We start from the raw sequence: 14,797 nt of genomic DNA on the forward strand, positions 1-14,797 counted from the left end.
TTCTTTTTATATTCACTTTCACAATTTTTTTTTTGGATCACATTATATTTTGGGACTATCACAATTAAGGTGGTACCAGAGACTTTGTTGTTTATTATAATTACTTTTTAATTTTATTGATTTGTTTGTAATTTGCTCTAAATTATATATTCTGATAGTTGCATAATTACTATGTGGGTAATAATTGATAATAATTAGGAGCACGACATTTATTGAAAAATATATTTTTTGTCATTTTTTTGTATGAGTACAATAGATGCATTCACTATACAAAGCAATATGTTCTAAGCCCTAACCCAAAAAAGTGTCTTATATTTTTGCTCTCTTCTTATATTGTGTACATTACAACGACAGCCATACCTCTATAATCACCGACTTCCATCCCTGCTTTTCACTCTGCTAGACCTGACAGTAACGGTGTATGACAAAACATCACACTACTCCTGATGGTCCTCTAATATAAGAAGAAAATTGAACTGCTAGTGATATCTGTATTGGCTAACTGAATTGAGTTAAATTGGAAAATTTCATGGCTGTTGTGTGTGAATAGGATTGTTAAAAAATAGAGAGTCCTCTGAAAGCTCCAATTTTTAAAGCATCTCAGTTTATACTTTCATTTTGCCATCTTCAATAGAAATTGTTGAAATTCTATGACACATGTAAAGGAGAAGATTTATTGGTGTCAAAAGAAAAAAACACATTTTTATTTAAGGTAGTTATGTGTGATGCTTATGTACTATTCTGTTTCAGATTTTTTTTGTGTGGATATGGTTACATAGTGATTTTATTTTATGTCACCTAAGTTAGAACACAACATAAATATATGTACCTTCCTGTCCTAGTGACTGCTATTTCCCTCATCTCCTGTTGTCAGTACTGAGACATGGTCTCAGGGTGAAGATGTTGAATTGTGCCCCTCCATGTACGATGTGGTTTGACATACCACCCTGCATGCTATATGGTGCTTGCTCTCTTCCCCACCCCTGTACTCCCACTGTCTGAGGGTGCACTGCACATATGTGGACATTTGCTTGCTTTCTAGCAATTGAAGGAAGGGGTGGGTCTCGTGTGCAGTGTGCTATTGTCAGCTATGGGTGGTTGGGGTGAGGGGGTGGAGAGTTGGCTTGTTGGGAGCATGGTGTGACAATAGTTACTGTCAGAGCAGGCAGATAGCTCTGGCCCGTTAGAAGGGAGGCTGTGGTCCACTAGTCCAGTTTTCACTGTACAACACCCCTTCCCCCTCATATGAAGGCTCCGCACCTGGGGCGCTTGCCCCTCCATCCCTTGTTCTGGCCCTGACTTGTGTCACAGAGTAAAAAGGTAGGGGATTCTCCCCATTGGAGTCTGAGACCTCATTGAAAACCTTGCAAAAGGTCTGACCGGAGTTGGAATTTGCCAAAAAAAAACAGTGGGCCCACAGAACTGTACAATAATTATAGCAATGACTTTTTTACTAGTTGAAATACAGTGCTTTGAGAGAGGTTTTGCCCTGATTTTTTTTTTTTTTTTTAATTTGAATATTTATCACACTTAAATTATATATATCATCAAACACATTTTAATATTACACAAAGATAACTTGAATAAATACAAAATGCAGTTTTTAAATGAGGACTTCATTTATTCAGGAGAAAAAGCTGTCCAAACCTACCTGGCCTTATGTGAAAAAGTAATTGCCCCGAAAACCCTCTGCTGCATAACCCAAGTGCACTTGAGCTTCAGATCATGAACTGATGGCCGGACATTCTCCTTCAGGATTTTCTGGTAGAGCGCAGAATTTATGGTTCCATCAAGTATGGCGAGTCGTCCAGGTCCTGAAGCTGCAACAGACCAACACACTACCACCACTATGTTTGACTGTTGATCTGATGTTATTTTTATGAAATGCTCTGTTAGTTTTATGCCAGATGTAACAGGACAGACACCTTCCAAAAAATCCACAGAATATTTGCCCAAAAGTCTTGGGGATAATCAATATGTTTTTTGGCAAATGTGAGACGAGCTCTTGTGTTCTTTTTGGATAGCAGTGGCTTTCACCTCGGAACTCTCCCATGGATGCCATTTTTGCCCAGTCTTTTTCTTATTGGTGAATCATGAACACTGACCTTAACTGAGGCATGTGAGGCCTGCAGTTTTTTAGATGTTCTGGGTTATTTTATGACCTCCTGGATGAGTCGTCATCGTGCTGTTGGAGTCATTTTGGTAGGCCGGCAGTCCAGCCACTCCTGGGAAGGTTCATCACTGTTCCAATTTTTTTCCATTTGTGAATAATGGTTCTCACCGTGCTTTGCTGGAGTGCCAAAGCCTTAGAAATGGCCTTGTAACCCCTTTCAGGCTGATACATGTTAACTACTTTGTTTCTCATCTGTTCTTGAATTTCTTTAGATCCCATCATGATTTGTTGCTTCTTTAGATCTTTTAGTGTGCTTCACTTTGTCAGACAGCTTCTGTTTAAAGAGGTTGTAAAGGCTGAAGGCTTTTTATTTTCAAACATTCTATGCATGAAGGTAAAAAAACCTTCTGTGTGCTGCTTCCTCCACAGTCGCTCCTAATACCTGAGCTCCCTCTGGATCCAGTGATGCACACGGGAGCCTCAGCTGTCCTTGGACTCCCTCTCCTCATTGGCTGAGACAGCAGTGGGAGCCATTGGCTCCCACTACTGTCAATCACAGCCAGTGAGTCAATGAGTAGACAGTGGGGAGCGGGGCCGCGTTGCAGCTCTGTGTGTCTCATGGACGCATAGAGCAGGGCTCGATAGCGGGTACACACCAGTGCCCACATAGCAAGCGGCTTGCTATTAGGGGCACTGGTCAAGCAGGAGGAGCCAGGAGTGCTAACAGAGGACCCAAAAAAGAGGATTGGTGCTGCTCTGTGCAAAACTACTGCACAGAGCAGGTAAGTATGACATGTTTGTGGTTTTTGGGTTTTTTCAAAGCCAAACTTTTAATATCAGGTTAAGTGATTTCTTGGTACAACAGGTCTGGTAATCAGGCCTGGGTGTGGCAAGTGAAATTGAACTCCGCTTTCCAAAAATCATAATTTAAAAACTGCATTTTGTCTTTACTTGGATTGTCTTTAATATTAAAATTTGTTTGATCTGAATCATTTAAGTGTGACAAATATGCAAAGAAAAAAATCAGGAAGGGGGCAGATATTTTTAATAGGACTGTAGAGTAATGATCTGCTTAGTGGATTTCAAAGGATCAGGGACACGGCTAGTCTGCTGAGAATCCAAATGAATGTTTACTATAGTGCTGTTATTTCACCTTAAAACTAATAGCACAGTATAAACCAAAATATGTTCGTTATTTTGATCTGTCACATTCATGTTTCTGCTAGCAAACTCACCAACAGTTCTTTCCTTTTCTTTCCTAATTTTTAAAGCTCACAACTAAATTATATTTTTAAGATTATGAGTGTGCATAGGCAGTAACAAGTGCACAGACAGTGCTGTTTTCTTTTTGCAATGTCCAGTATACTTTGGAAACTGAGTTTCATAGAAGCACCATGTAATAAATGTTCATTTGAAAAATGCAATCAAAAATGATATGCCAATAAACTATATACGCACTTACCGATCAAACATAATTTTCTGACCAACCCACCTCTAAAACAGCCCTAACTCATTGAGGCCTGGACTACACTAGACCTCTAAAGGTATACTGTGGGATCTGGCACCAAGCCATCAGCAGCAAAAATAATAAATGCACATTTTTTTTCAGGTAAAAAATTAGCATTTATTATTTTTGTCCAAAGGAGCCTGGAAAGCATTGCACCAGCAATCAGTAGATCGCTGATGCCATGCAGGTCTCCTGCAGACCGGTCAGAATATCAACTTGCCCTACAGGATGTACGAGCAAGCAGATATTCTGACCGGAAACGTGAATGAACTACCACGGCGCTCCACAGCACCATGGTAGTTCATTGAAAACTACAAGCCGACAGCCGCTAAGGCTGTTGAGACTTGCAGTTCATTCATGGAAGTCCGTGAATGCATGACGCATCTGTGTGGGCTGAGCCCCGCACCACCATGCTGTTTTCATATTTGATCGATAGTACGGGGAGAAGCCTCCCCGTACTATCTGTCATAGGGAGGGGGGCTGTGGGTGCGGCTGCAGCTATGGGAACATGTTACATCCTAATTGCGGGTGGAACATGTAACATGTTCCAAAGGTGAACTTCTCCTTTAAGTTCTGAGAGTTGCAAGGTGGGGTTCCCATGGATCGGACATATTTTTCCAGCACATCTCACAGATGCTTGATTGTCAGACCAGGCCACCATCTTCCATTGCTCTGCAGTTCACTAATGATACTCACATGCCCATTGTAGCTGTCGACATATGTCAGCATGGGTACCCTGACTGGTCTGCAGCCACGTAGTCACATACACAGCAAACTGCTTTTACCGCATCAACTTCAGGGACAACATGTTTACTTGCTTCCATATATATCCCACCAACTTTTAAATGACATTGTAACAGGATAGTCAATGTTATTCATTTACCCTGTCAGTGGTCACTAAGTCATGACCAAAGTATACACATTTAATAAATATATAGAACTGTGTATATATATATATATATATATACAGTGGGGATCGAAAGTTTGGGCACCCCAGCTAAAAATTTGTATTAATGTTCATAAAGAAGCCAAGGAAAGATGGAAAAATCTCCAAAAGGCATCAAATTACAGATTAGTCATTCTTTTAATATGTCAACAAAAGTTAGATTTTATTTCCATCATTTACACTTTCAAAATAACAGAAAACAAAAAAATGGCGTCTGCAAAAGTTTGGGCACCCTGCAGAATTTATAGCATGCACTGCCCCCTTTGCAAAGCTGAGACCTGCCAGTGTCATGGATTGTTCTCAATCATCGTCTGGGAAGACCAGGTTATGTCAATCTCAAAGGTTTTATATGCCCAGACTCATCTGACCTTGCCCCAACAATCAGCACCATGGGTTCTTCCAAGCAGTTGTTTAGAAAACTGAAACTGAAAATAGTTGACGCTCACAAAGCTGGAGAAGGCTATAAGAAGATAGCAAAGCGTTTTCAGATGTCAATATCCTCTGTTCGGAATGTAATTAAGAAATGGCAGTCATCAGGAACAGTGGAAGTTAAAGCAAGATCTGGAAGACCAAGAAAAATATCAGACAGAACAGCTCGCAGGATTGTGAGAAAAACAATTCAAAACCCATGTTTGAATGCACGATCCCTCCAGAAAGATCTGGCAGACACTGGAGTTGTGGTACACTATTCCACTATAAAGAGATACTTGTACAAATATGGTCTTCATGGAAGAGTCATCAGAAGAAAACCTCTTCTACGTCCTCGCCACAAAAATCATCATTTGAACTTTGCAAATGAACATATAGACAAGCCTGATGCATTTTGGAAACAAGTTCTGTGGACCGATGAGGTTAAAATTTAACTTTTTGGCCGGAATGAGCAAAGGCACGTTTGGAGAAGAAGGGGCACAGAATTTAATGAAAAGAACCTCTGTCCAACTGTTAAGCATGGGGTTGGATCAATCATTCTTTGGGGTTGTGTTGCAGCCAGTGGCACAGGGAACATCTCACGAGTAGAAGGAAAAATGGATTCAATAAAATTTCAGCAAATTTTGAATGGTAACTTGATGCCATCTGTGAAAAAGCTGACGTTAAAGAGAGGATGGCTTCTACAAATGGATAATGATCCTAAACACACCTCGAAAATCCATGGGGGATTACATCAAGAGGCGTAAACTGAAGGTTCTGCTATGGCCTTCACAATCTCCTGACCTCAACATAATTGAAAATCTATGGATAGACCTTAAAAGAGCAGTGCGTGACAGACAGCCCAGAAATCTCAAAGAACTGGAAGACTTTTGTAAGGAAGAATGGGCAAAGATACCTCAAACAAGAATTGAAAGACTCTTGGCTGGCTACAAAAAGCATTTACAAGCTGTGATACTTGCCAAAGGGGGCAGTGCATGCTATAAATTCTGCAGGGTGCCCAAACTTTTGCAGACGCCATTTTTTTGTTTTCTGTTATTTTGAAAGTGTAAATGATGGAAATAAAATCTAACTTTTGTTGACATATTATAAGAATGTCTAATCTGTAATTTGATGCCTTTTGGAGATTTTTCCATCTTTCCTTGGCTTCTTTATGAACATTAATACAAATTTTTAGCTGGGGTGCCCAAACTTTCAATCCCCACTGTATATATATATATTTCTCTTTGGAGAAGTGTTGACTTAATAAAGGGTTTCAGAAACAAATTATAAAAATTATTTTTTTTTTTTTTTACAGCATCCTTGATTGGTATATATGTGGTCATTTATGTACCATTAGCACTCCAGTCTGTACTCCTCTCTAAGGCTAGGTTCACATGAGTGCAGGTTGCGGGAAGTCCTGTAATCGCATGACTTCCCGCACCCTCAGAAGAAAACGCAGTGCAGTTTAGGAGATGTCTGGATGTACCATCAATCCTAATAGCACCCCTGGGCACTGGAAGCCACAGAGCAGTTTCCCACATGGAGAACCCCACTGCACTATGTGGTTTCCCTGCACCTGTGTTTTCTGAAAAAGTGCAGAGACCTTTTCCATGTGGTTTCAGTGGGTACAGTAGGCTGGTCAAATGAGTGGGATGCATTCTTGAGCAAACATAGCCACAGGGAAACCACGTTGATGTGGACCAGGGCTAATACTCATGTTCATTATGCATGTGATTGATTATGATTAAAAAAATTATAATTTTTGAAACAGTAGAAGTTGTCTTTCTATGGGTGTTATTGCAATGTGTAGAAGAAAAAGCAGTCCGTCAAATAAACAATCCGGAACCAAATATATTTGTTTTATATTGGTGGAGAATAGATCTTCACACAGAACTATTGTATGTAAAAGTGACACATCTGTATTTGTCAGTATATTCCATTACTGGGTCAAGGATGGGGGAGTATTAGTTATAATTTCAGCTACAATTTGAATGTTTAGGCCAGCCTAACAGTGGGATAGGTTAGACATGATTTTGGCATGGTTTAGGCACTGGCAGCTCCTGGCACCAAAAACTAACACACCTTCCCAGACTGCTTATTAACCACAGTCCAACTGCCAAGATAGTAGTTAAATGTCTTAATTAGTTACAATGCGTGATTTCAACAGCTCAGTGTTTAAAAACAATGTCCTGTTATCAATTAGAGTTGGAAATTTTGCCTTCAAGCAATTCTGTCGCTGAAATAAAACTGTACAGAGAAGGTAATCCTGCCCAGAAGACATGGAATACTCGGCTATCCCAGACTGCCAGTGTCAGCAGTAGTTGAGAATCTGCCCTCTAAAGGACCTGCGGAATCAAACACTTTTAGGCCCTTTTCATTACTGTAAAAGTGATCATTTTTACTGAACAGTAAATTGCCGACTGAAAAAAATGGTTGCTATAACCAATTCTAGTTCTGGACATTTTAAAATGGGTGTGAAGTGGTTAAAGGGTCTATTTATAAAAAAATAAATGTTGGACAAATGTGAAAAGCATTTGCCCTGCCCTGACAAATTTTTTTACCATAGTTAGCTTCCTACATCAATTTCCTATGATCACCAGCTCCATCTAGTGGCAATAATGCAGTATTTTTTTCCTGACTGTGTTATGTATGTTAGAAAAGATACTGCATTATTGCCACTAGATGGAGCCTATGATTGAAGGAAATAATTGTATGAAAGAATACGTTCACCTTTCGTAATATGTTACACCCATATTCAGGGTGTAACATGTTATGATCTGACCAGCCCCCGCCTCCCCCCATCCCCAATTTGACAGCTTGTGGAGGATCTTCTCCCCCCCAGCTTTCAAATTTTTTAAAAACGTAGCCATGCAGGGTTCCGCCCACACAGCCTCAACACTCATTCACAGGTGTCCTGGCAGCCTTAGCGGCTGTCGGCTTGTAGTTCTCAATGAACTATCATGGCGTTGTGGAGTGACGTGGTAATCCATTGATTCTTCCTGTCAGTATACCTGCTTGCTCATACATTCTGTACGAGCAAGCAGATATACTGACAGATCTGCAGGAGACATGCATGGCACCAGAGATCTGCTGATTGCTAGTGCAATGCTTTACAGGCTCCTGCAGACAAAAATAATCAATGCACATTTTGTTATCTGCAAAAAAATGTGCATTTATTATTTTTTACTAAAACGTGAACTTATCCTTTAAACTAAATATGGTTAGAATTAACGTTTTATAAATCATCCCCTAAATGTTACATGGTCTGATCTCAGAGGGTGACAGCTGGGAAATTTCTGTGCTTTACTGAAATGTGCATTTTTACTTATGTATCCTGTGTATTGTAAATACATAATATGTTATGTGCTGAAACTTCAGGTTACCGGATTCATTCCTCTGTATTAGAATTTAGGCTTAGTGGTTAGCACTTTTGCCTTACAGAATTGGGGTCACTAGTTCTCCCTGTGCTTGTGTGGGTTTCCTCCCACACTCCAAAGACATACTGGTAGGTTTATTGGTTCCTTTTTTAATTGGCCTTAGTATGTGTATATTTACAGCATGCATGTGAGATAGGGACTGTAAATTGAATCCTGAGGGCAGAGACAGATGTAATTGTACAGTATGCTGTATAAATGCCAGTTTTAAATACAATAAGTTGCTGAAAGATATATCTACTAAAAATGGCTATTAATGTTTTTGATAGATGCTGTGGAGAGATGTGGTATCAAATAGTTTCTTTTGAAACTTGCCTTTCTTTTGAATCTTACTTGAATTTTATAATCTGGAAAAGGCAGCATGGGGCATTGAGACATGGTGGGAATGCTGAGAACTGGTGATGGGCAATTTAAACAGTGGAACCCCCAAGGACATCCGGGGGTGATGCAGCCTATCATACACCTACTCGTCTAATGGAAATATGCCTTTGCTGTGGTCTGCCTCTTTATAAAGTGTTTTTGTTTTGTTTTTTTCAGGTAATAAATACTGGGTGTTTAAAGACACAACCTTACAACCAGGCTATCCTCATGACTTGATCCAGCTAGGACATGGCATTCCACCCCATGGTATTGACACCGCTGTTTGGTGGGAAGACGTTGGGAAGACCTATTTTTTTAAAGGCGACAGGTGATTAGAAAGCCAATTATACTGTTTTTCTAGTATTTTCTGCACTGTTTTTAAGGGCTTAAATCTTGATTGCTACAGAGCCAAACCTTAAAGCATGGTGGCTGATTTATAAGACTGAGTTACTTAGATCTGGCATTTGCAAAATGTTATTAAATCTGTTTCACAGTAATAACAGTACCTTAAGAGACAGAGCACTTATGTGGTGGAAAGGGTTGATGATGGCAACAGATTTAAATGGAGAAAATTAATTCAGAGGCAAGATAATTTTAGAAAACTTGCAAAACAAAAAAAACCTGACTTCCTATCATGGTGGCGTTCTGAACAAAACTTTTCTGCTCATGAGCAGCAGTTTGCACTTCTTGCAAGATTGAGACCAACGATGTGACTGTATTAGGAATACCTACCCACTTATCTCTTGGGAAATAGAAAATAGTTGCAGCAAGTAGGGTTCAACAAGTGTGCGAGTTCTAATACACATTTGCTAAAATCTCTAATATAAAGTATGTCACTGACTAAGGGATCATACAAAAGTTACGTTTACGATAAAATACATTTTACATAAGCATTGTGACAAATTTCACAAAATTGCTAACAATGAATAGGGTGTACTGTATACACAGTAGGTTACCAAACAGAAGAAAGAGAACATTGCTTTACCTGGCTTCTGAACACAAATTCAGATTTAGTATAGCATAGTTTTGTGTTTGTTTCCCACCCCCATTTACTGTATTGTACAGTATACAGCAGAGGTGTTCAACCTTTTGACTTTCCTGGGCCAGCTTGGAAGAAGAGGAATTGTTTTAGGCCACACACGAAATACACTAACAATAAGGACAGCTGATGAACAGAAAGTCAGGCAGATCACAAATTAACAATCACTAATGTAGATAATGTACCTATCTGCATAATAGAACTTAATTTTTTTTTTATTGTAAAAGTAAAAGACAGCAACATAAAACTAGCGCAATATTTGACACTCTTTTTGATAAACTAACGCATCAATATCTTTTTCTACTTTTGCTCTTTGTGTTCTTCATCCTTGAAAATAGTGGCCCACAAATATAGGTGCTGTCAAAAACTGATGCATGAATAAGGCGTGATTGTGAAGAGTGGGCTATTTTTGGGGGGGAAGTAAAACTTATAAAATTTTAAGTAAAGAGTAATTTTTCTTAAGCCATATATGTTCACTAAGTGTAAATGCACTTTACAAAGAATAAAAAAAAAATTAAATCGACTTTGTGTTGGGCCACATTCATAGCCGTACAACATATCACTATTTCTGTACTGTCGCTTTAAATTTTATATTTTACCTTTTTATGTGCTGTAAAACAATCTAAAATAATGGGACACGTGAACAGGTTCAGAATAGTTTAAAAATGGCTTCTATAACCCTGAAGAGCTATTTAAAGGAGACGTACAGCCAAAGCTCTTTTGCTCTTCTGTTCTTCTGAGGATTAGAAATTAGTCCTGCATTTCTGTGACCCGTTTTGAAGCCTGCTGTTGGCTGACGTTGAGAACCTGAGCCAGCCTGAGAACCTGAGCCAGCCTCCCTATCCCTCTCCACAGCCCAGAGCTCCAGTGAGCACTGGGGGGGGGGGGCAGAGCAGACAGCAGTGACTGACGTTCACCGCTCTCTGCTCAGAGCAGCTGTGAGAACTCAGCGGTTATCATTGAGTTCTCACACTTAGAATGAGCGGGGGACAGATGCCGCATCAGACCGATGCTGCACCCACCTAAGCAAATATAAATGGGGAAAGAAAATGCCACACTTCTTTTAAATCCAATTGCCCCCCAAAAATGTACCCGTAATTTGCCTCCCCCCTAATACCACCAATACCACCAATGCTATTTGACAAAATTGAGAAATTTTGCCAAAACCACCTGATTTTTCAGTGAAGTTTCAGCCAAATTTAAAACTCTCAATTTTGCTGATCTCTAGTGAGTACTGACAAAATATATAAAGCAATGTTGGAGTCTGGTACATGAAAACACTGGTTGCTTACAAACAGCTGGTGCAGTAGTAAAAGGCAAATGTTTACTTCTGTCTCAGCAGTTCACGTGGGTGGGGGGCTGAGAGTGTAAACTCAAACTGATTTCCAAGCTGATGCATCACTCAACGGAGCATGTCAAGCCAGTTCTTTCCTGAGGGTCTGCATGTATACAACAGAAAGTGGTGACAAGTCTGTAATGGAAAATCCGATTTACAATTTGTCAGGTCCATTTTGCGGCAGAAAAAATAATTTCACTAAAAAGAGTTTGAAAGGGTTTTAAGTACCTTGTGGGTGGAAATACATGGAAGTCCTTCCCATTTCCTATCTTATACCTGGGGCTCTTGTAAATGTCCTCATGGAAGATAGAGCTGATAATACAGGCAAAAAACACTCTTGCTGGTCAGCAAAACAACCAAGGAATACCTGTGCATCCCCATACAGGTGAGCATGGTCCTACTGGTCCACTCCACAGTCCACTGTAAGGCCTGTCAGCACATGCTTACAGTGTAGTATTTCTGGTGAACAAATGTTTAAAAGGTAGTCAGCAATGACAGATCCCTTGTTTCTCATATGAAAGATTTAAAGAGAATCTGGCAGGACACAAATAAGAGTATTGCCTTTGCTGGCAGGAACATCCTGATCCTGATTTTAGTACTTGGCAAGGGACTGGCATAGACTATGCACATTTCACATACCCTAACACCTGACATAAAAAATGCTTGTTTCTTTCTAGTTAATCACCAAACAGCGAAGCAACAACAGGGTTGACAGCCCTGGAGCATGCACCTTCAAAAACAAGTCGGTTATTGTAGCTCCCGACTAACTGACTAATTCATTTCAGCCAAAACATTTTATTTAATTTCAGGGAGTGCAGGCAAGGGTTAACCTTTGTGGTTTTTATTACTGACTGTGTACCCTCTCAGGGAGATTCCCCTCTGTCAGGACAGGAAGGGATAGGAAATCTCTCTAATATGAAGGAGGAGGGGGTCATAAAAAATGAATTATTTTTTTACTAGAGTGACAACGCGTTAAAATGCCTGTCAATGTTTTTATTGCTGCTCTGCCTTAAAATGTTACTAACCCACAACAGTAACATCAGTCTGTATATGCAGTAAAGCATGCTTGTTATACTCACTGTGGAACCTAAGGGGTTCAACAACTAAACCTCCTCCACTCCTCCCACCACTCCATCCCCCACAGCCATCTCCTCCTGTACCACCTTCCCCTCCCTCCTAGATTGTAAGCTCGAAAGAGCAGGGCCCTCGAACCCCTCGTGTATTGTATTGTTACTGTCTTGTCTCATGTTTTGTCCCCCTTGCTATTGTACAGCGCTGAGCATACCCTTTTATAAATACTGTATAATAATAATAAGGGGTTAATCCTTTGCATTACGTAAAAAGACTGTTTGATCCTGTCTTCTTTGATCCTCCCCTTTTACCACAGTCCCCAATTCAACTGCTGATAGTACAGAGTCCTAGCCCTAGGAGACACTCTGCACATGCTGAGTTTGGTGTGTATTGCTAGAGAGGTTTTGTTTTTTGGGGGGTTTTTTTGGGAGGGGGGTAGGAGAGGTTTCATGTGAGTGGTACAGGGTCAGTCAACACTATCCAGACAGAGGATTAAGGGTCATGCAGCCTCAAAGGACAGTCAGAGGAGAATGAAAACTCCTCCTACATGATTAACCGGTGCTCAGACGGACACTGATAGAAGTCACGCTACTGCTTTATACTTTTGATGAAAAGGTATTTAGCCATTTAGTGAATGCAAGGTCCTGGGTTTAGTAACACCCTAAGCATGCCTGCAAACTAAATGAGATAAAATCTATTTTTTTTCTCCTCCCCCCATCCCTTCCTTCCCCTACCATTTCACCCCTACCTCCTCCCCTTTTTTTTCCCCACCTCTCTTTCCCTTCTACATTAGTAGCTATAATAGACAGGGGAGGCTTTACGCCCAGAATGATACATGCTTTCCCAACTTGACCCTCTACACTAGACCTGGTGTCCCATGCGTTCTCCGGTTCACAATTATACACTTGTTGCATCCCTATTTCCTCTGCTGTCTACCTGGTCTCCAGGATGGTTTTTCTGCAGGACGGACCAATGAGGTTTTCATGTCCTCCCTGTTTCTTGTGCCTTTTCTTTTTCTTCTTCGTCTTTTTTTTAAGCTTTCTTCCTTTCTTTGCCTGGGTTTTCATTTTTTTTCTATGCTGGTGCAACAGATCCTCCAGACCAGGCTATCTCAGCTTTCCTAGGAGACACCCCTCTCCCAGGACTGACCTCTGACCAGTGAGAGATGTTGGGAACAGATATTTCAGAGGATGAAAATAGACAAGCTCTTAAAGACCTGAAGACACATAAAAGAGCAGGTCCTGATGGTTTCTCTGCCCTGTTTTATAGAAAAAAATGTAGTGACATAGCGGCCCCTATACTGATGCATATCTTTAATCAAATGAAACGTGGTGGCCAGTTATCCTCAGAAATACTTAAGGCTCATATAGTGATGATCCCCAAACCAGCAAAAGACCAGACTACCACCAAATTTCTCTACGTAAAGTAGAATTGCACTGCATCTGAGTACCACAAACAAAAAATGCTATACAATTCATGTTTAATATTCAAAACAAACTCCTTCAACAATGTCCATGTCTCCGTGCTTTATTTTGCTGAGAAATCATTTTGAAAAACACTTCTTGTCATTTCTGTCAGTGGCCATCTTGAGTAAAGGCAGATGATTAATTTAGCAGTTACTTCCTGGAATCCATCTGCCCTTAGCTAAGGCAATGACTGGGCTGAGAACCCTCCCTCCCCTCCTGCAGACTCCTGAGATGTATGACATTATTTGGTTAGGCATGGAAACCAGGAAGTAAATGAAGGAATGCAAAAAAAAAGGTTAAAACAAGTAAATATGATATGCATTCTTATCTATTTACTAATGCTAGCAGCGTAAGGAATAAAATAGTCCATGTTGATTGAGAGAATGAAGTTCCACTTTAATGTAGATATGAAAATTCTAACGATTATACTCGTCATCGTTCTCGAGAATTTATGGTCTTGTTACTAGATATAAACAAGGTGTTTGATACATTGTCTTGGACGTATATGTGTTTAGGTTTACAACATTGGGGGTTGGGCGATGATTTCTTGCAATTGCCATCTGCGACGGTCCACTACTAGGGCATAGAGTCTCCATTTCCCATTTGAGGAGGTGCCTGTTAGGGATGGCCACTGTCACCGATCCTCTTTATATTGGCAATCGAACCCTAAATAATCCAAATTCAACTTCATCCTAACAGCACAGGCTTAGAATTGGCAGCAGTACTTCATAAAGCCGCACTTTTTTTGGACAGTATTTTTCTGTATCCATCTCCAACTATTTTACTTCTTAATCTTAGAACTCCCTGGCGTACTTCGCAGGACTTTTTGGCCTATATGTCAACTCGAATAAATATATCACGTTGAATGTCTTCTTACACCAAGCGATAGAACACCATTTCCAAACACACTTTACCATCATATCATACCAATAGACAAACGCTGTTCCTTACCTGGCAATAACCCTCACGCCCACCTATGACTTGCTTAATAAGGCAAATATACCGCCGCTATTACAACACTTGCATAGGTTGCTTTAGTCTTGGGTCAATATGTCTTTATCATGGTTCGGTCGAAACCATGCCATGAAGATGTTTTCTGAAACTACCGTTTTAGGGT

At 40.2% G+C, this 14,797-nt stretch overlaps 1 protein-coding gene across 2 annotated transcripts in view; it reads left to right on the forward strand.

Annotated features, from left to right (window-relative positions):
- The window catches only part of MMP16 (matrix metallopeptidase 16), a 307,082-nt gene that overhangs the window by 273,229 nt on the left and 19,056 nt on the right, over positions 1 to 14,797 (forward strand). For both annotated transcript variants that reach the window (XM_089679703.1, XM_089679704.1), the window contains one exon: positions 8,946 to 9,096. In XM_089679703.1, the coding sequence (XP_089535829.1) occupies positions 8,946 to 9,096 (151 nt within the window). The remainder of the gene's footprint in view (positions 1 to 8,945; positions 9,097 to 14,797) is intronic.

This window comes from Staurois parvus, unplaced genomic scaffold (genome assembly GCF_062004578.1).
Source record: "Staurois parvus isolate SC_StPar_1 unplaced genomic scaffold, SC_StPar_1.0 ptg000230l, whole genome shotgun sequence".
Lineage (NCBI taxonomy): Eukaryota > Metazoa > Chordata > Amphibia > Anura > Ranidae > Staurois > Staurois parvus.